Source organism: Molossus molossus, unplaced genomic scaffold (assembly GCF_014108415.1).
Source record: "Molossus molossus isolate mMolMol1 unplaced genomic scaffold, mMolMol1.p scaffold_m16_p_8, whole genome shotgun sequence".
NCBI lineage: Eukaryota > Metazoa > Chordata > Mammalia > Chiroptera > Molossidae > Molossus > Molossus molossus.
In genome coordinates this window covers 107,198,472-107,221,257 of record NW_023425402.1, presented here as the reverse complement: position 1 = coordinate 107,221,257, position 22,786 = coordinate 107,198,472, and the positions used below count along the sequence as shown (strand labels likewise).

The 22,786-nt window shown below is 42.0% G+C and overlaps 1 protein-coding gene across 3 annotated transcripts in view; it reads right to left on the bottom strand.

Annotated features, from left to right (window-relative positions):
- The window catches only part of MAP3K4 (mitogen-activated protein kinase kinase kinase 4), a 75,667-nt gene that overhangs the window by 31,703 nt on the left and 21,178 nt on the right, over positions 1–22,786 (bottom strand). For all 3 annotated transcript variants that reach the window (XM_036248361.1, XM_036248362.1, XM_036248363.1), the window contains exons 4-6: positions 13,267–13,509; positions 10,148–10,294; positions 3,492–3,649 (exon numbers count right to left, since the gene is read on the bottom strand). In XM_036248361.1, the coding sequence (XP_036104254.1) occupies positions 3,492–3,649; positions 10,148–10,294; positions 13,267–13,509 (548 nt within the window). The remainder of the gene's footprint in view (positions 1–3,491; positions 3,650–10,147; positions 10,295–13,266; positions 13,510–22,786) is intronic.

Below are 22,786 nucleotides of genomic sequence, written 5' to 3'. Positions count from 1 at the left end.
GGACAGAATAACAGAGTAACCCAGAGGAAAAACCATCCTCACTCATTCTAATTCTTGAATGAGGAGCTAAAAGATTCAGCTATTGTTTTGATAGTTTAAAAAAAAAAAGACTGGCCAGTGTGGCTCAGTGGACAGAGCATCGGCCCACGCACTGAAGGGTGGCAGGTTTGATTCCTGGTCAAGGGCATTTACCTGGGTTACAGGTTCAATCCCCAGCCCAGGTTGGGACCTATGTGGGAGGCAACCAGGCAATGTGTTTCACATCCATGTCTGTGTGTGTGTTTGTCTCTGTCCCTGCTCACCTCCCCACCTCTTCCACTCTCTAGAAATCAATGGAAAAAATATCCTTGGGTGAGGATTAACAACAATAAAAAAATTTTTTAAAATGACTGAGAATTTTTTAATAAAAATCATAATTAATGTGAAGAAGTGGAAATTCCGATTATGGCATGTATCTACCATTGTTTTCTCTATTACCGTAGTTTTCGTTATAAAACTTAAAATCTTAAATTACATTCATAGTATCTACGTAATTATTCACAAATGTCATTTTCCTCTTAAACAAATGTTGAAAATAATATAAAATAGCCTTAAATATATACCTATGACAAGATTTTTTTGAACACTTAATAAACTAAATGATAAGACAACATAGTGAATTCCTGAAATGCAACTGTTTTTAAAATTTTCCCCCACAATGAGCTCTTCGTGGTTAATGAACATGAAACAGCATGTGCAGCTGGTGGTCCCCGTGGCGTGTGCACTGTAAGCACTAGGTCACGTGTGAGCACATGTACGAGACGCATCCCAGTGAGTGCAAGTCCGACAGCAGCTCTGACGTTCACGGAGAGGCTGGCACCTAGTGAAGGCCAGCAGGCCCGCACACAGACGTGGCAGAGGCAGGGCAGGGGAGCTGTGAGAGGGGGGTCACACCAGTGGCAGACGAGGTTTCAGTGGGGCTTGTGGGCAATGCAGAATTATAGCAAGCAGACTGACAGTGGGAAGAGGGGCTCTGTCAGGAAGAGGCTGGGGGTGGGGGCGTCCAGGAAGAACAAGAAACGCGTTCAAACAGCATAAAGACGTGTCAGGCAAGAGGCATGGCTGTGGATAAACTCCAGTCTGGAAGGAGTGGGGTAGGGGAACAGGGCAGGAAGTGAATGAGGCCACACGGCAGAAGGCTGCATGTGGAATACAGGGTGGGCTGCAAACACGCTGGATGGGGAGCGAAGAGAAACATGCATTTAAGAACAGCAGAGCACAAGGGTGCCCAGGACGGATTCAATCAACAAATACTGGGTATCTGTTACATACTACACAGTAGGGAACAAAGTCGGTACAATCCCTCCACTGAATCGAGAATAAAAATAAAACTACATAGTATTTTAGATATTGCTAAGTGTTATATGGAGAAAAGTACAACAGGAAAGAAAGCTAAGGAGTACCTGCAGGTAGGAATTTCCATTTTAAATCTGGAGGAGGTAACACTGGACAAAGATGTAAACGAAGCAGAGAGATGAGTCGTGAAAATAGCTGGGAGAGAGCAGTCCCAGCAGAGGGACCAGCAAGTGCAAAGTGCCTGAGGTGGTGGCTTGGAGCACCACACCTGTGAACAGCAGGAGGAAGGCCCTGTGGCCGTTCAGTAGCAGACACACAGACAAAGGGTCACTGAACAGGGTGACTGTGTCGGGCTTTACGGGCCACTGTGCAGGCACTCACTCTCTCTCTTTTACTGAGAAAGATGGGGAGCCAGCGGCCTGTTTAGAGCAGAGGAGAAAATGGCCAGATGTACACGTTAACAAGATCACTCTGGCTACAGTGTTGAGGGTAAACCAGAGGGGATAAAGGGCAGAAGCAGAGACTAGAGAGCTACGGCAACAATGCAAGTAGGGAGCAGTAGCCTGGGAGCTGGAGCAGAAATGTGGCATGGTGAGCATGGGTCAGGTTCCAGGCCTCTCCTGAGGGACGGCCACACAGATGAGGCACAGCGTGTGACAGAGGAAATACATCAGGGCCGAGTCCACGACTGACCAGACCTGGAAGGCCCAGCACACTGGACAGAACGCTGTGCTAACACAAGAGATGCCCCAGAGCCTGAACCATGACAGTACAGGCCGGGGCTTCTCAGGATGCACAGTGGGAAGGGAAGGGAGGAAGACACTGCGCTGCAGGTCAAGGACAAGTGAGAGATAAGAGCAGAAAGACCGGCAAAGGGCATGAGGGCACGGTGAAATTAAATAGTACTGATTGGCAGTGCAACGAAACAGTAACCTTTTCAAAAAATGTCTTCAACTTGACAGCCTGGAAACAGATGACACACACAAGAAATGAGGCAAAGCAGAATGATGGGAAATTAAGAGAAGGAGAGATGCTGAAAATGGCAGTGAACATATTTTTAATAATGCCAACCATGGGAACCGACCTGGACAGGAAAGCCATACAATGAGAGTGGGGAAGCTGGCTGAGGGCTGGAAGAGTTCTGAGACAGAGCGAATTCACTGTTCACTCAAAATAAAGATAAAGACTTAATAAAACTGATGGTTGGGGCAGAAGCACGAATACAAAATCCTGAGATGGTGAGCATGAACAGAGGTCGGTGGAGCTAAGAATAGTGACTTTCTCGGGTTTGAAGACCACTCCACGGGAAAGCTGAAGTTCTAAAGCACACACAAGGGGGAGAAGCAAACAGGAGCTGGGTGTAAAAGGCCTCAGTAAAAGGAGACGAGAAATAAAATGGCTGGTGAGGTGCTGAGAGAGGCAGCATCCCAGACAGCAGCAGTCTGGAGCCACAGGAGGGCTGATCCTCAGTCAGTGAGCAGGAGGGGCCCCCAGCAGAGACCACTGATGCACTGAGTCCAACACCAGGTGTCTGAACTCTGCAAGATACATTCACTCCCAGAACAAACAGACCAGTGACCACACCTCCGTCATGGTTTCCCTGCTTACATTTCTAACCTCCCACCATATATCCACCGTTGATGAAGATTCTGTCATCGGCATGACATTCACAAAGCAGTCTCAGAAGCGCATCCTTCCTCGGTTCAGAATACCGAGGACGGACATGCGCAGGTGCACAGGTCCAGGCCACCCTGAGGCCTGAGGTTCTGCTCTTTGTCACATGTACATAAGGTGGGGTTTCTCCACTGCAAAACTGACACTTGGGGTGGATACCGTTTTGTTCTGGGGGCCATCCTGTGCGTTGTAGCATGTTTGGCAGCATCCCTGGCTTCTGTTTATTAGATGTCAGTAGTACCTACAATCAAACTGCTTCCAGACATTGCCAAATGTCCCCCGGGGGGAGGGGGGCGCAAGTGTCCTTTAAGGTTGAAAACCACTGCTTCAAGGTTAACAAACTTGGGAGAGGGGCGCACACAGATGTGAATGGCTGTCATTTTCACAAACTCAACATTCAAGCGCGCAGAAGAGAACTAATAAGCAGACTGGGAGTGGGAATGAGAAGCTGACAGGTGCCCTCAGAGCACCAGGGTTCCTACCAGAAAAGTTTGCCAGCCTGGGCCTCTCCTCCCCGGATGTAATGGGTTATTTCTTTGGTGAAATTCCATTCTTCTTCTAAAAGATTTTTTAAACTGTGGGATGCTTGAGGTAACTGCTGTAGCATTTGGATCCAGCTTCTCATGTAATCAAAATATACCTTAAAATATAAAAAAGGAAAGGGAGATATTTGAGAACAGACTTCAGCAACTCCCAAAGTTCCTCTCTGTTCACACAAAAGCTATCGATCAAGGGCCCCGTGGAAGAAGCTGTGGAGGCACATGGCACTGCTGCTAACCAATGTCTCAGTGAGGATTTTTCCTGAATTGTGTAACTCAGCTCCTCGGCAACATAACACACTATCACAGTCCCCTCAAGTTACCAAGAAAAATAAAATGTTCACAATGTATAGAAAATACAATCAAGTTTTAAAAAATCAAAATAAGCCCTGGCCAGTTAGAGCGTTGGCCCATGGACCAAAGGGTCATGGGTTCAATTCCTGGTCAAGGGCATGTACCTGGGTTGCAGGTTTGATCCCCAACCCCAGTTGGGGTCATGTGGGAGGCAATCAGCCTATTTGTCTCTCTCACTTCAATGTTCCCCCCACCCTTCTCTTCCTCCCTACCTTCCTCTCCCTCTAAAAAAAATCAATGGAGCTCTGGCCGATTTTGCTCAGTGGTTAGAGCATCATCCTGCGGACCAGAGGCCCAGGTTCGGTTCCCAGTAAGGGCATGTACCTCGGTTGCAGTTTGTCCCCGGCCCTAGTTGGGGTCGTGTGGATGGCAACAACTCAATGTGTTTCTCTCACATCAATGTTTATCTCTCTCTCTCTCTTCCTCCCTCTCTCTGTCCTGCTGTATCTGAAGATGAATGCAAAAATGTCGAGTGAGGATTAAAAAAAAAAAAAAAAAAAATCAATGGAACAAATATCCTTGGGTGAGGAGTAACATAAAAAAAAATTCAAAATACACCCAGGTATTTCATCATTAGTATGCTGCAAACATCACTCCATTCAGAGGCTGGGATCTTTCCTTGTCTGATTATGTTAACTTCAGACAGTAGCGTGCATATTGAGGGGAAATGAGCACACTTCTTACCATCTCTTCCAATATCCAGATTTCTGTGCTATAATTTTTCAAGGTTTATGACATAAATTATAATCTATAACCAAAATATCCAGTTTTTCTGAAGCAGAGTTTATGTCCACAAGCCCTACTCCAACTTTCCCATTCCCAAATTCTTATTTTAATTTACCTGTTGCTTAGTAGGGTTTACTATCAAGTAGTTTTCCTCAAGATGGGTTCAGAGTTGCTATATTACAGAACATCACCGTCTGCTGATGCACATATGAAAGTTAAGTGGACTGTGCATACACGATCTGAGTCACACACTGTCCTCGGACTTTGACATCACTGTACTGCCTCTAACACTGCTGTCAGTGTGAAGTCACACACTGTCCTCAGACTTTGACATCACTGCACTGCCTCTAACACTGCTGTCGGTGTGAAGTCACACACTGTCCTCGGACTTTGACATCACTGTACTGCCTCTAACACTGCTGTCGGTGTGAAGTCACACACTGTCCTCGGACTTTGACATCACTGCACTGCCTCCAACACTGCTGTCAGTGTGAAGTCACACACTGTCCTCGGACATTGACATCACTGCACTGCCTCTATCACTGCTGTCGGCGTGAAGTCACACACTGTCCTCGGACTTTGACATCACTGCACTGCCTCTAACACTGCTGTCGGCGTGAAGTCACACACTGTCCTCGGACTTTGACATCACTGCACTGCCTCTAACACTGCTGTCGGTGTGAAGTCACACACTGTCCTCGGACTTTGACATCGCTGCACTGCCTCCAACACTGCTGTCGGCGTGAAGTCACCCAACACTGCTGTCGGTGTGAAGTCACACACTGTCCTCAGACTTTGACATCACTGCACTGCCTCTATCACTGCTGTCGGTGTGAAGTCACACACTGTCCTCGGACTTTGACATCACTGCACTGCCTCCAACACTGCTGTCGGTGTGAAGTCACACACTGTCCTCGGAATTTGACATCACTGCACTGCCTCCAACACTGCTGTCAGTGTGCAGAAATCTGACACCAGCATAATCCAGCTGCCACCAGGCTCCCACACCCTGAAGGTGACTCGCTGTCTCTGCTGGGATCTTTACATGGTTCTTTCTCTAGTCTTGGATTTCAGTCTTTTCATCAGGTTTCATTTTCAGGTTCACTGGAATGAATGTTTTCTGAGACCAGTAACAACTTTCAGCAGGCAAATTTCAGGTCTTTTTTTTCACTTCCAGAAAACTGTCCTCTATTGAATCTTCGGGTGCTCTGGGTCCTCCTCCGTCCTCACAGCGTGACCTCCCTCCAGTCCTGGGTCCATCAGGCACACAGCTGGGTGTGTGGAACCTGCAGTGTATGGTCTCCCACCAGCTCATCCGAATGAACAGGACAATGAACGGCTGCCAGGCCGGGCCCAGCCTCTCAGCCCGCGCCTCTTCGTCTCCCCGGCCTCCTGAAGGCGTGCGGTCCCTGAGGCCAGCCCCTCGGTCCCAGCCCTCCAGGGGCCACTGTCTGGCTGCACCCAAGTCGGCACCTGCACTCGCACTGCTCCCCCGAGCCCCTGCTCTCACAGCCGGACCCAGAAACAGAGCGAGAGGAGCAGCGTGCCCCTTCAGCCTGGCCCGAGCTGCACCGCGCCCGCGCTATGCTGTCCCGGAGGCCTCGTCCCGAAGCCACTGCCCCTCCGCCAGTGTCTCCTCAATCTCTCTTGCTCTTGCTCATTAAAAAGTGAGGAGGCTTAAAAATACTCTAACAAATACCAGTCAGACTCAATAATTATTAACAGTTTGTCATATTGCTTAGAATATATTTTAGTAAGAAATATCACATAAAATAATTACATAGCCCTGGCCGGTTTGGCTCAGCGGTTGGAGCGTCGGCCTGTGGTCCAGAGAGACCCGGGTTCGGTTCCCGCTGGGGGCACGTCCCTTGGTTGCAGTTTGTCCCCGGCCCTGGTTGGTCGTGCGGGTGGCAGCCACTCAATGTGTCCCTTCACGTCGATGTTTCTCTTTCTCTCTCTCTCTCTCTCCCGCTCTATCTGAACAAAAAATGGAAAAATGTCCTCGGGTGAGGATAAAAAAAAAAATAAGAAAAATAAAAAAATAATTACATAAATTATAACATATCGTATTATTTTGCATAAGTTTTCAATTTCTTACATAAATTTCATACAAAGACCAGCTTTCGGACCCAGTCGCAGTGCCCTTCCTCAGAGAAGCCTCCCGCACCTGCCCGCCTCCCAGCCCGGGCAGAGCCGCAGAAGGCCGAGCCTCTCCGCTGCGTCTCCCGTCGCGATGGTACGTGCAGACGATTAGGTGACAACCACTGCCCATCATTCTTAAACCCCACGAGGGAGTTCACGCTTGCTCACTGACCCTTCAGTACCTGTCACGATGCCTTCCCGGCACACAGTGGACACCCATAATATATCACCCAGCAATATCTACAGAGTGCAAAATGGAATCCTATCTGCTGCTCTGTTTGCCCTTTATTCTTCTAGACCAGCCATTTTCAACCGGTTGCTGCAAGAATGTTTAAAACATGCAATACCTAACTATTTAGTCAAGGCCAGTGCCCTTAGACTGTCAAAAAATAAATGACAACAGCCAACACAACAATAACCTAAATTATACCTTTTTGTGGGGTTTTTTTGTCAGATCAGCAGAAATATAATACAGCTTTTGGTATGCCGCAGAATTTTAGTAATTGGTTTATGTGCCAGGAGACGAAAAGGTCGAAAGTCACTGTTCTAGAGGAACGTTAACTGCATATCTGAGCTCTCCCTGTGTCTTCCAAAAATATCACATCTTGTTATCACATCTTTTGATTCTTTTTACATGGTTCCTTAAATCTATCTATCACATGTTCCTACATCATACATTATGGTTATTGTCTTGGTTATTTCTAAGGCCAGGGAAATGAGCTAAGATGTTCACATCTTCAATGTGGATTTGCAGCCTCTAATAAATGCTCACCAAGCTATTTCCCTTGACCTGCATGAACATATCCCTCAGCTTTCAAGTCAGAAGGATGACATAGCACAGAGTACCATTCGTTCTGCATTATAACTTGCCCATCACTGCTTCCCCTCACCCTTCAAACTCGCTCTCATTTGCCAAAGGAGGAGTTGTAGGCAACAGAAGTGTCCCTACCTATGTTCTTCTGTCTTTCAGATATGCCATCTACCACAGGACCTCCACGGGGACACCCCTGCTTCTCTCCTGACTGTTCACACCTCTACATATCACAACTCTAATTAATCACTGATGAGCCCCCCATATTGAAAGTGGAATATATTCACCTTACTTTACATTTTAAAGCAAATAATTGTAATAGTCTTTCGGGGTGGGGGGCATTTAGTACTGTGACCAATATCTCCTTTAGTGAGCGTGAAATGTTTTCTTTACTCCTCGTTCCTTTTGCTGCTTCTGGTACGTTTCAAGAGAAGGGTCATCTGACCGCCTCTCCGGAGGCCAGTCCCTCCTTCCCTCCCAACAGAAACATGATTTTGTTTGGGCTTTCCCAGTTCTTAAAACATGCCTCTGCACTTACCCATCTAGCACACTTTGGGGCACAATTTTTAAAGCATTGGTAATTACTAGTTCTTCAACTGTGAGATGATGGAGAGAAACTAAGAACAATTATGTTTTATACAGATAATTAGTAGCAAAGCTCAAACAACATCCTGGCCATTTCTAGCTCTAACTAGCTGTGGATTTTGGCAATTCGCTTAATCTAGGCTTTAGCTACCTCACAGATACACCAGGACTCGGAAACTGCACGACCTGGAGGGCACACTCTACCCGCCCAGTTCTTACCCTTCCTGCCTCAGTGACCACGTGATGAAAGCTGGGGTGTGGGCCTTTGTCTGACCATCAAAGACAATTTGGAAAGCAAAGCACATTTTCCCTTTTTAATTGTTTAGTCATCCATAGAGAGAGAGAAATTAGTTTGCTTATTGCTTCATACCATAAATTTTCAATGATAAAGACTTTTCTGACATAAAAATACATAGTATTTTAAAACATAGCCATGTTTCAGACATCCACGTCTTTTATGTACTCTCCCAATTAGGACATAATTTCAAAATCAAAATTATTTCTCGTAATATAGAAGATGTGGTGCCCTGGCCGGTTTGGCTCAGCGGTTAGAGCGTCGGCCTGCGGTCCGGAGAGACCTGGGTTCGGTTCCCACTAAGGGCACGTACCTCGGTTGCAGTTTGTCCCCGGCCCTGGTTGGTCGTGCGGGTGGCAGCCACTCGATGTGTTCCTTTCACATCGATGTTTCTCTCTCTCTCTCCCTTCCTCTCTCTCCCTCCCACTCTATCTGTACAAAAAATGGAAAAATATCCTCGGGTGAGGATTAAAAAAAAAAAAAAAAAGATGTGGTAAGTCCCCTTCCCAGTCACACTCCTCTTTCAGCTCTTCCACCAGAGGCTGGATGCTGAGCGTGTGGATGCCCAGCCCTTACAGGTAAGAGGTCCGCAGGACGCAGGACGCAGGGCCAGCTGCCGGGGGGGCTACAGGGGCACTCTCACTGTTCCGGGCTTAGCTGGTGAGCCTACTTTCCCTTCAATTTTCCCCCAGCCTAGAAGTGGAGGTGGTACCTGGACGTGCTAAGCAATCCTGAGGTAGGACAGTGAGGTGCCAAGATGAAAGCATTCCAAAAACAATATTCCTACCAGCGTGGTCATTTTCTCTATTATTTCATCAACCTGCCACATTATGTAATCAGCTGTCTCTCTCTCTATTGACTCTAACATGTATTTACTGTATATTAACACTCTACCAGACATTACGAAGACAAAAGAACTTCAAGGCATAGCCCGTGGCCTGTAAAGCTTCCAGTCTAATTAGGGGAACCTGAGAACACAGACGTGCTATATCATTAAGTATTAAGTAGTACCATTGTAATTATAACTGCTGAGAGTTTAAAGGTTCAGATAAAGCACACTAAAGGTTATAACTGTCAAATAAGCTTTCTAGAAAAAAAATAAAACTTGAAAGTAAGTCTTACATGGGCAAATAAGGAGAAGGGGTGTCTTGAGCAGGAAGAAATACTGGAAATCACAGGTACGTGAATGCACATGAGAAGACTAGGGAGCTCTTTCTTGGAAAGAAATACAAGCATGCTCCCACCGAATCACATTATTTCCAGCTCCTTGAACGGGCCGGGTTCCTCAGTGAACCCTGGACTACCTTTCCGATGCAGCTCCTTGCGGTAAGATGCTCCTGGAAGTGTTCAGGCAGTTTAGGTGTCCCAGATCTCATCCTTCCTTGAGTTTCAGCATAACACCACCTTAGCACTTACCCCCAGGCTGGAACAGCATGTCTGCCCAGCTCCTCAGACAGTGTCTCAGGCTCAGCACTGTGTTCCCAAAGCCGCGCAAGGTCGCTCGTGCCTCCCGGTACTACATACAGCTGATGACAGACCGCTCAATAACATAGGACCAGAATAAGGTTCTATTTTGGGGCCATTCTGCTATAAACTCACACTTAAACCATGAACTAGAATAAGCTATGAAAACAACTGGTTAAAACAGCTGGACAGACGCGGGAAGGCAGCCCCCCCTGCCCTCACCATGAGCATCTCCTGCAGGTCCTCCTCGAAGGCATCGATGTTGCAGTCGGCCTTCTCCAGGCCGTCCCGGACGCCGTGCAGCATGAACTGGTAGTACTGCTTCATCAGAAGGCCGCCCTTCAGCACCTCCTTACACTCTCGGACCAGCTGCAGGAGGACAGTCGTAAATTCTGTCATTTCACACAACTGACCAGACTACATGTCAGTCTGCACACTTCCCACTTAAATCCTCAAAAAACTCAAAATAAAAAAGGCACCTTAAGATATTTTCCAGATTCTTACACAAATAATCTTAGTCTCAATTAGATAAGAACAAAGTAGTGAAAATAAAGCAGTTAGCATTACAATGTGAATACAGAGAGAAAACGTCATATACACAAAAACTGATTTGCTAAAATATACCCTCCTACATATACATTTATATGGAAAATACATTCCATAGAAAAAGATACATTTATCTAATAGTTTATGTTACAAGACAATGTATACAAGAGAAAAATGTCATCATTTTTAATCATGGCCTTCATAATAATTCAGCATAATTTACCTACTGTGACTTGGAGCTTTTACCATCAAACAACTATAATAATCACACAAATAGACCTAAGATTGATCTGATGAAATCAGATGAAAGTCAAGGGGACATAGGAAACAAAAAGAAAGGTAAAATCCCAATGTGTAGGCCTGAAGAGAATGCTGGAAGGAGGGACGAGGGCCGACAGGAGGCCTGCAAGGTCCTCTCCTTAGACACTGCTGGGGCACAGCCCTGCAAAATCCGAAGCAGCAGGGACTGTGGGCATGAGATTACAGTCACATTGGTTTTAATATACATGTTAGTGAAGACACAAAAGGAACCTCAGTGCTGCTGCTGAGAAAATAAATTAGCACAAATTCTCTAGAATCTCAAATATATGACTATTAATCGTCTTTTGTTTTATACTCAAGAAATCAAGAGTTGCAGGCTATATATTATATATACATATACACACACATATATATTTACTACAATATTATTCAAAACAATGAATATTAAATTATAATGCACCTTGAAAGTAGAACATCATTGAACCCATTTAAAATCTTGTTTTGAGCTCTGGCCAGTGTGCTCAGTGGTCAGAGTGCCAGCCTGCACACTGAAGGGCTGTGGGATCAATTTCTGGTCAAGGGCACATACCTGGTTGCAGGTTCAATCCCCAGCCTGGTGGGGGCATGTGTGGGAGGCAACAAATCTATGTGTCTTTCTCACATCAATGTTTCTCTCTCTCTTTCCCCCACCAACCTCTCCCTAAAATAAAAAATAGTTTTTTAAAATTCGTTTTTTTAAAAAAAACTCTTTTTACAAACAAAAGTTTGCCTTTAAAATGTTTGAAAAATAATTAACTATGATAGGACAGAAAAGATTAGGGTTAAATCTATTAAAAAGCGTTCTATTCAGCCCTGGCCGGTTTGGCTCATTGGTTAGAGCGTCGGCCTGCGGTCCAGAGAGACCCGGGTTTGGTTGCTGCTAAGGGCACGTACCTTGGTTGCAGTTTGTCCCCGGCCCTGGTTGGGTCAGGTGGGTGGTAGCCACTCGATGTCTCTCTGTCTCTCTGTCTCTCTGTCTCTCTCTCCCTCCCACTCTATCTGAACAAAAAAATGAAAAAACTGTACTCGGGTGAGGATAAAAAAAAAAGCGTTCTATTCAGATTATATAGACATAAATTTCTATTTTAAAGATGTCACCTATGTGCTTATAACTGAATCTTTGAATGCATTTAAGCCAAAATTTCTATTTTTGTTTTACTCTAGTAATGCTGCATTAATCTAAATAATGTTGTTTTTAACTTAAAAAATGTTTTAACATAAATTGCTCTTTAATCCTCATAATAACCCCATTAGCAAAAAATTAACTCCACTTGTTTTACTGGATTATGTTCCTGAAGTATGTTTTGTGGGAAAGGGAAGTAAGTGTTTTACTAAACTCCCTAATGACCTCGGCGGCGTGGAGGACAAGGGGAAAGCATGGACAATGACCGGCACCAAGATGGTGAGAAGGACGTAGAGGGGACAAGGGGACGAGGGGATGCAGCCCTGGTGGGAGCTGTATGGGAACTGCATGGCTGACAAGGAGGTGCAGGCCTCCCAACAAACCAAGTTCTACTACACTGGCATATACCTGGCTTTCCTCAACCTGCCCTCGTCCCCCAGGCTCTACCCCGTCACTGAGAGCCAAGGAGCTCCTAGCTCTTCCATCTCTATGGGATGGACATGCTCAGTCTACAAAAAACACAACTTCTGTTCTTCATAATCTGGAATGTTTATGCCATAGAGTGAATGTCAACATCATAGAGCATAAATACTCACACACCTCAGCACTCACTCTGCTATATACAACTGCTTCCAGCCATGGTCCCATCCACAATGGATGATCACTAAGAAAGCAGAAGTTGTCACTCTGTTCAAGCTATACAACTGCCTGAGTAAGCAAAAAGTCCAAACATCTCTCCTCTGAATATTCTAAAGACATTTGTTTGTTTACGTATAGCTTAAAAGGAATGAAAAAATAAATTTAAGGAACCTAAATTACCTAATTTTAAGTTTCCAGTCTTTAAAAACTGATAGTAATAGGATATAGAGGGTTACATTATCACCACTCTTTTCTATTATTTTAGACAAGGAAATGAGTAACAGAAAGGTTGAACCGCAATCTTATCTTTTTGTTTGTTTGGTTTTTTTCCTTATTGATTTTAGAGAGAAAGAGGAAGGGAGAGGGAGAGAGAGAGATGGAAACATCGACGAGAGAGACAACTGACTGGCTGCCTCCTGCATGCTCCCCACTGGGGATCGGGCCCACAACCTGGGCATGTGCCCTGACTGGAAATCAAACCGGCAACCTCTTGGTGCATGGGTCGACGCTCAACCACTGAGCCACACCAACCAGGCACCACAATCTTACCTTTGAGAACTACATGTAAAGAGCATGTTCAACTATCTGTAAAGAAAAAAGCAGCTTAAAAACACTAACATATATTCATTTTTCACTATTTGCAACAATTAGGGAAAAAATCCTCAAAATAAAAATTATGAGCCTGTAGAATAACATAATTGCTAGATATTTTTAAACAGTCTCTGAAACAAACCTGCTTAATGCTCAAGAGAGATGGTTCTCCAGCAGGTCTCTGTTCCAATCTTAACTTCAGGCATTCGTGTATAACATTCAGGAGGACTCGGCAGAGGACTAAGAAGGCAGGTTCGAAGGAGGGTAAATCCATAGACTTGAGCTCCTCCCAAGGCACAGCACAGCCTTTCTGCTCCGAAGAAGGTGGCGGTCTGGACAAATGCACATAATCGGAACCCCACATGGGATCTGGAAACTCAGAAACCTAGGACAAAAATTCAACAAAGGTTAAGGAGCATACACGAGATCGTAGTTATCAACTATTATTCTCTACGATTTGCTGACAAATCTACAAAAATCATAATTTTACAGGAAAAGTTATCTTTAGAATAATTTAACATTTCAACATAGATCAAAAAAGTTCTAAAAGTATTAGAAAACCGTAACAAGAACTAAAACCAAACTGCAATATTTTTGTCTAAAAATATATAGTAGAAATAGACTCAAGTTCATCTTTTTCATTATATGTTTTTATTAAAATGATCAGAATACTTATTTTTAAGGTTATATACAGTATTACCCACAACTATCTCCATACTGAGAAAACCAGAAAATGATTAAAATTCAAGAAAAGATTATAAAACCAGGTAGCCACTTATGTAAACATAAAAACCAGTGGATTCAACAAATCCTTTTGTCCATTTTTTTTTTATCCTCACCCAAGGACATTTTTCCATTTTTGTTTAGATAGAATGGGGGGGAGGAGGGGAGAGAAACATCGATATGAAAGGGGATGAATTGCAACCGAGGTATGTGCCCTTGACTGGAATAGAACCTGCAACTCATAGGTCCGTGGGCCGATGATCAACCACTGAACCAAACTGGCCAGGGCCCCTTTTTCTTTAATTCATAAAATTGACCTGGCTAGTCTCACTCAAACACCTGCTATTTGGTGTGTCCTGGGACCCTAGTGTTGCTCACCCATGTACTTTCTCCATAAAACATGGGATCTGGAGCATTCCTGCTGTTCTTACACCTTTGGCAACAGTATGCTGACCAATCATATTCAAAGACCTTGACTTCCACTTTTCCTGAGAAAACTGAAGCCATCAAACTGAAAAAAAACTCAACTTTTCTTCAACTTAAAATGTCACAAACTAGCCCTGGTCAGTTTGGCTCAGCAGTTAGAGCATCGGCCTGCGGTCCAGAGAGACCAGGGTTCAGTTCCCACTAAGGGCATGTACCTCAGTTGCAGTTTGTCCCCGGCCCTGGCAGGTTAGGCTGTGTGGGTGGCAGCCACTAGATGTGTCCCTTTCATGTCGATGTTTCTCTCTCTCTCCCTCTCTCTTTCTCTCTCTCTCTCTCTCTCTCTCTCTCTCTCTCTCTTCCTCCTTCCCACTCTATCTGAACAAAAAATGGAACAATGTCCTCAGGTGAGGATAAAAAAAAAAATGTCACAAACTAATAAGTATTGTCTCTGTCATTCTTATCTATGTGTCCTGTTGTTTAGGAAACTCAACTGGTCAGTCTCCCCTATCACATTCTTTTATGTTCAATACACATTTTTGCATTTAAATTAATACATACTTTAGTTTCCCATAACAGGTAAAGATTTCTATATAGCCACATAATTTTTTTAAATGATTAACTGTGATCAATATGAAGAGATTAAGTAAAAATCTGAAATCCTGAAGCTGAATTGTATCAGTATCAGTATAAACTTGTGTGTGTGTGTGTGTTCTGTCTGCTCAAGAGAACTAAAACAACGACTGGATGTTTCCGTGGCAACGAGCAATGCTGGCGCCCAGATTGTGGTCCTGGAATCCCATTCCCCGCCAAGAGGAGTGAGGCCGCCTAGAAAACACAGCGGATCCCCAGTCTGGAGTAGCTGCACAAAAGAAACCTATACAGTCTGTTATATCAGAGAGTAAGGGAACTATCAGAGACTACTTACTAGGGGTATGAAAAAAGAAGTTAAGCCAGGAGTGAAATGACTAAATAAGTTACAGTATATAATGCAACAGCATATAGATGCTGAATGGAACTGAGCATACCGATATGGACAGATCCAAAGTAGAGAATGTGACCCATCAATGATAGGACAAATACAGCATTACATTGCTTTCTTGTAAAGAAATTATCTACATTACATACAAAGATATATATTTATATGTGCACAAAACAGTCTAAAGATACAAACCAACTACTACCCTGAGCAGGGGTAGAGGAAAAACAGTAACTTTGCTTTTTCATCTACTTCAAAAAATAAGTAAAACAAAAGAAAAGTATACTGTCTTACAAAATGAAGGACTAGATCAAAATAGTCTTTATGTAAGTAACCCTTCAAAAGTTAGTTTCTATGATCTTGGACTGAGTCACATCACCAGGGCCAGGAATATGAAGTGAGTGGAGCGTGAGGGTGGGGTGGGCGTGAAGGGTGAAAAACAATGGGCACTATGGTCAACTGGAGCACACCAGGTGCTGCCATGTGGGCAATGTGGGCCCAGCGTGGACAGACCACCCAGTCTGTCAAAGAAAACAAAAAACACATATTTTCATGTGAAATCTTCTAATTTTTAAATGTTAGCCCCTAAGTCAAAAATACTTTAGGCATTGCATGGGACAAAATACACCTTCAAGAGGCAGTGTCTGCAATGGTAAGAGCGCTCGCCAGCCAGCTTCGGGCGGCCATCCTGCTCTAGCCCTCATGGATGCGCAACCTGGACCCTCCGTACGGCCCCGTCAATGCGCACTCGCCGTGGTCTTGTGCTGCTGCTGCTGCTGCTGCTGCTGCTGCGTGGATCCAATTCTCGGCTGCACACTGGAGTATAATGTCCTATTTTCCCTTACATAAGTATGCCTCTTTTAAGAAAACACAAAACCGCCCTGGCAGGTATGGCTCAGCAGTTGAGCATCGGCCTGCAGACCAGAGACACCCGGGTTCGGTTCCCGCTAAGGGCACGTACCTCGGTTGCAGTTTGTCCCTGGCCCTGGTTAACTTGTGCGGGTGGCAGCCACTCAATGTGTCCCTTTCACATCGATGTTTCTCTCTTTCTCTCTCCTTCCCACTCTATCTGAACAAAAAATGGAAAAATGTCCTCAGGTGAGGATTAAAAATAAAAAAATAAAAAAAAACACAAAACCTATAGGCAACTGAGCAAGTATGTACTTGTTAGCTTGACACTTACCTCAATTAAAAAGTTCACTTAATTTCCCTAATGAAATCTGACTGGTGATGATGGGAGCAAATGAAAACTGCCTCTAAACGCTGCGTGAGTGGGCATGGCCGTGAGAGCAGGCCGAGGAGCACGGGAGCCCCTCCCGCTCCCAGTGCCGGCGCAGCTGCACGGGGCCAGGCCAGCTTCTCAGGGAGCACGTGGCAGGTGAAACATGCCAGTGCTCCAGCCCGACCTCGGGAAACTCAGGTTTGCCTACGACCAAGAACGGGTGGGTGTGTGGGTTTGTGTATGTCAAGCGCCCTGGGTCCTCAGTGCGCACTTGCACCAGGTTTAGAGACCATTAACATAGCTTAAAGTCTGGTATCCCCAAATCCTAGGTTTGAATCCCTCCAAGAGTCTATAGCTTCTGTGATTTGGGCCAAGTCATCTAGTCTCCATATCTGTAAAATAAAGAAATAAAAATGCCACTTCATTCAGTACTGTCTGGCACATGGTAAGACTCAATAAAGGGTGGCTACTGTTATTACAAATGCATATCCTATTTCCACAGGCTTTGTCTACTCTAAATATAAAAGGCAATCTCTTCAGAGTTTTTTGTGCTTATAGAAAAAAATTAGCACAATAATTGTTAGATCCAAAGACAAATGATATTTCACTGCCCAATAAACTTGTAATAATTACATAATCGTTTCTCATTCAAAAGAAAGTAATAAATAGAATTACCAAAAATCCTCCTAGAATTGAGGTAACATGCATCGTGATATGCAAAGTCAGACAGCTAATGTTTTTGTATATTACATTAAAATATAAATTTTCATTTTATCTTTCTCTTCTTCTGAAAATATGTAAATTTCACAAGGTAAATCAAAAAGAAGCATAAACCAAATCACAATCTATGGCTCAACATAGATTGTTAACATTTAAATGCACAAAATCCAGTGTGTAAAACAGAAAGTGTGAATTTTACAGTATGCAAATTTAAAACCAACTGGGACCTTGGGAAATCCCAGGACAAATGCAGACGGAGATAAACTCCTCTAACTATATTACAAATGTATGAGCTAACCTCACTGAAGAGGGTAAAGGAAAAAAGTGCTAATGTAACTAACTTTTGAAAACTGTGTTCTGTAAGGCTAAAGAAAAACAATGTACTCTAGTTGGTAAATTTATTCTTCACAGGGATACTGGTGAGCAATTCTGGGATTACTTTACATGTTTACTAGGGTTGCACAAATATGTGAATAAACTGTAGTAATGGGAGTCAGGGTTCTCACGGTAGGAGAAATAAGTTACTAACAGCAAAAGAGGAAGACTAGGATGAATGAAACCTGTGGTGTTGGATTAGAACTCATGGTTATTTTAAGAGAGAGAGAGAGAGAGAGTTAATACAGATCTGTGCTCATACAAGGGTTAGAAGACATACCTGTATTTTCTAACTCCATCACTGAGAAGGCCTAGAAGCAATGACACCTCAATAGTAATGAACACATCCAATGCCCAAATCTTCATTTCTAAACACCATTCGCCAATAAAAGGAACCAGAGTTCTTTAGAGAAATAACTGATTTCACACTGGAACAGGGAAATTACAAGATGATGCCAAAATATATAAGTGCTCAAAACCAAACAAAGGCAAAACAACACACAAAAAGATGAGGACATGTCTATCGGACACAGAAACCAACTGAAAGAGCTCAATGGCTAAAGCAGAAACAATGTAAGCAACAAAATAAGAATAGTACTGGATTATAATGCAAAGTAAAAAAAAAAATACACACACACTATGAATTCATACTGAATAAATGGGAGAGAGGCAAATGCATGTAGATATTCCCCATTCCTGGAGGTGAAGCCTAATTCCCCTCCCCTTGAGTGTGGGTTGTGCTTAGGGACTCTCTTCCAAAGAACAGAGTACAGAAAAGGAAAACTGGTAACTTGTGGGGAATCTGGCAGATACTACCTTAACCAAGTGACCAAGGTGAATGTCACTGCTGATAATATGATGCCATGAGGATGCTTCAACTCTATGGCATTCATGCCCAGCCAGGCCCATAACTCCAGTATAATCATGCAACAGGCAAAACCAGATTCAGGTTGTGAAAAACAAGGAAAGACAGAAACTATCACGAATCAGAGGAGACTGGGAAGACATGTCGTCTGAATGCAGCACAGAATCCTGGATCAGATTGTGGAACAGAAAAGGGACACTGGGAGAAAAACAGAAATCCAAATAATGTCTACAGGTTAGTTAACAGTATCTTCTACCCATGTTACTATGTAATTTTGACAAAAGTATCAGAAATAAATAAGATGTCAGTATTAGAGGAAACTGGATGAAGAGCAACGCTTCGTACCATCTTCGCACGTTTTCTATAAATCTAAAATTATTCTAAGATTGCATGTTTATTTGAAAAAAGGAGAGAGAATGCAATTGCATGGGTGTAGTTTTGACAATAAGAATAAATAATTTATATATATATATCTTTAATGTATATGCCTATATATGACATTAAGGATAAATCTTTTATATAAGGATTAATCTTTTATGTATGTTTATATATGTTATATATATAAATCTTATATATATTTAAAGATTAAGGATAAATCTTTTATATAGGTCTCTTGTTTTAATTTTTAAACTATAATTGCAAATAATATAGCAAAATATAACTGTAAATAACAAAACCCTGCAGTAACTATTGGGAAGGGCACCTAGAAATTACTGAACTGCTGAGATGATTCCTATTAATTTTTAAGGAAAGTTAGGAAGGGTCACTCTACAAGTAGTACCTAGCGAACAAGGAGCAGGATTTGGAAGCTGGGACACCAGCATTTATTATTATAAAAAGGCAATAGGATACATTCATTCCTAAAACTTGACATCAACCAAGCTTAGATTAGAGGAACTTAGATTACAGCAAATGAGAGAAATAAGTAAGAACAATGAGTTCCTGGGATGCTCCAAATACCAAGAGAATAAGAAAACCATGAAATAAACGAGTAAGAATGAAAAAGAACTAGAATCATCTCTGAGCCCAAACAAGGAGGAGAAAATGAGTTCTGGTCTATCTTTGAGTTCTCTTTGTTTCTCTCTTGTGTTATTATGTTGTCCTTGCTACCAGAAATAAAATTTTGGCTTGCATTATTAGTTCAGTTACTTAGATTTAAATAAGTTTTATGTGATGGCCTGAGAGTCTCTCATTTACAGCAGTTTCTCTAGATACGTATTTTCAAGATCCCAATAACTATCCTACAAGGTGAACTTTGGAAACTAATCCATCTGTTAATCAGAGACAATACATGTAATTAGAAACTTGTCCTAAGAATATAAATTTACAGAAGCTAGGGAGCTATAAGGTTACATAATTTTCAACAAAACATTAAGACTATTTATGATATTCATATTATTAAGACAAATTGCAAATAGATATTTTTTTGTATCACTTGTTGTATTATTTTCAATTTAAAGATTGTAAAATATAATAATAAAATTTTGGAGGAAAATTGTTCTATAAAGCATACTTACAATCCAAGAGGAATTAAGTATAAGATCACATGTTATTTATAAACTCTAGTTACAGTTAACTAATTCATAATAATAATACAAATAGATTTTAAAAATCAAAGATCATGAATATATTTCTTCTTTTCTACAAAACCCTTCAACTATATTCATTACTATTACCCCATAAGCCATAAAAACAGTGCAAACTAGAAGATACGTACTGAGTACAATCTGAGGTTGGTTAAGATGTTTCTAACAATTAAGAATGATAATAAAATCATTCTCAAATGCCCTGGCCAGTATGGCTCAGTTGGTTGTGCATTGTCTCATGCATTGAAAGGCTGCTGGTTTGATTCCTGGTCAGGGCACATGTCCAGGTTTCAGGCTTTATCTCCAGTATGGGGCATGCAGGAGACAGCCATTCAGTATTCCCCCCACCCCTTTCTCCCCCCTCTCTCTAAAAATCAATTAAAAATATTTTTTTGAAAATCATTCCCAAACCTAAAAGGTTATGCACTGCTTAATATGTCCCCAAAATACACAATTATTTGGTAATTAGAAGGTAAAAACATTTTTAAAACAAAAATATAGAATAGTCTAGCCCATACAGACTTATACGTAGCTTCAAGGGAGGAAAAGATGTAGCAAAACTTAAGAAAGAATAGTTTATATTTGACTTCTACAGCATTGTACTATGTCTTTTTAAACCTCACAACAACCCTGTGAGGTAGGTAGGAAGGTATTATACCTATTTTACAGATGTGAAAACTTAGAGTCAGAAAGATTAAGTCATTTACAAAGTTATGTGGTGAGAAAGAACCACCACATCAAGGAATGGAATCCAGTTATTTGACCTCAAAACTGTGGATCATTCTCCAACACACTTAGTAAAAAGACTAACTCAGACGGGAGTGTACATGTATGTGTGTGTGTGTGTGTGTGTGTATATATATATATATATATATATATATCCCCCTTCCCTTATAGAATTATGTTCCTAAAATAGGAATAAAAATAAAGTCTTACTTTCCTACTGAGTTAATTATTTCAGAGCCTCATCTTTTATTAATCTGGATTCATCTCCAAGACAGAAAAGTTCCTACTTTAGCTTTCGGCTACCCTTTCATTATTTGATAAACACAACATTTTATAAACTAAAATTTAAAATAATGGTGGCTTCTGTACTTCATTTTTTTTTTTTTTGAAAAGCAATCTACAGATAATCTGAATAAACAAATCTTTAATCACACACTTAATAAGTTTTGAATTTTTATGTTTCTTTTCTTCTATGACAAGGATAACCTTTTCAGTTAAATCTTACTTGGTCAACCAAAGGAACACAACTTTGATGGAAATCCAAAATGATGGGCTACCTACTACTTTCTTTTTTCAACATAAATCCTAACATAAAATGCAGTGCCCTCATTCTCGCTGTTTTTCTTGTCCCAACACATCTAAGGATGCAAAACACTCTCTTTTAATAACAATGGTTCGTTGCCACAGAGGGTCAGGGGGAGAGACAATGTAGGGGACAACACATAAAGCAGTTGTAAGAAGCCTGGACACAGCTCCCAGAGCCCTCACCAACATACCACCAGCCCCTCTCCTAGGATATCACTGAATCAGAGATGCAGTAATACTGCCAGAGCCTTTTCATTCATATTGCTTCACAATAAAAAGTAATTATCAACCCTGTCTTGCCCACACGTGCCCTCATTGGAACTGAACCATTCCGGCCAAAAACCAAAACCAAATAAATTATTCCCCATCTGAAACGTATAACAAATCCTTATTACAGATCTACTTTTGTTCTACTAATTTTGAAACCTGCACTTCAATAAATCTTATTATAAAATAGTTATTCACAAACTAAAGGGGGGGTTCATTTACTCAAAAAAAAAAAAAAAATGATGTACATAAAATTCATTCAAAGTTAAAATACTGCTCAAAGAAAATCATAATGTAGATTAATTTTTAAGATTTCTAACCAAAATAATACTCAAAGTAAACTAACCTCCTATAGTTACAAAATATTGACTCATTTTGCAAATATCTTGCTATATTATGTGAATACTTGACCACTCCTCCTAGGGGTTCCCCATGACCTGATGACCATCAGTCTAAAAATAAATTATTTTTCAGAGTATGTAATAAAATGAAGTTAAAAAGGCATGCACATTGTAGATAGCTCCTAAAAGTTAGAGCCACAGCCTCACACAGGCAGAAGGAATCTCACAGACCTGGGTCCTTTTGCTTTCAGCCAAATGAACATGCACACTCACCACAGAAAAACTGCTTGGACTCTTTTATTCTCAAGAACAATATCCACAGTATGGCCCTTTGGTTTTACCACTTACCAATAGACAGCTGGAGATCTCAAAACTAAATGTGTACAAAATCCAATTTCAAACCACTTCCTCTAACAGGCATATTGCTTTCACAAAAATCTTCACCAATTGAAATACATATGTGATAATAATTAAGACTTCCCTTAGATCTCCATTAACTATGCTAAACCTTACCAAAGTGTATACTTTTTTCCTTTGATCATTCTCAGTTCTTTACAATTCATATTTCTTTAACATCCAGTGACCAAACGGGACATGCTACTCAAAAAAGGAGTAAGCTATTGCAAAGTATAGAGAAAGAACTATATCCATGACCTTGGATGCCATATTCATTTAAAAATATTTTAGCATCATGTTGACTTTTTGAACAACTCATATTCAGCTTGCGGTCACCCATGACTGTGGCTTTCCTCCCTCTTTATTTATACCTAGCCTGTCCTTCTCCATCCTATATTTATATGGTTGCATTTTTTTTCCTCCACACACCACCTTATACTTAATTCACTAAATT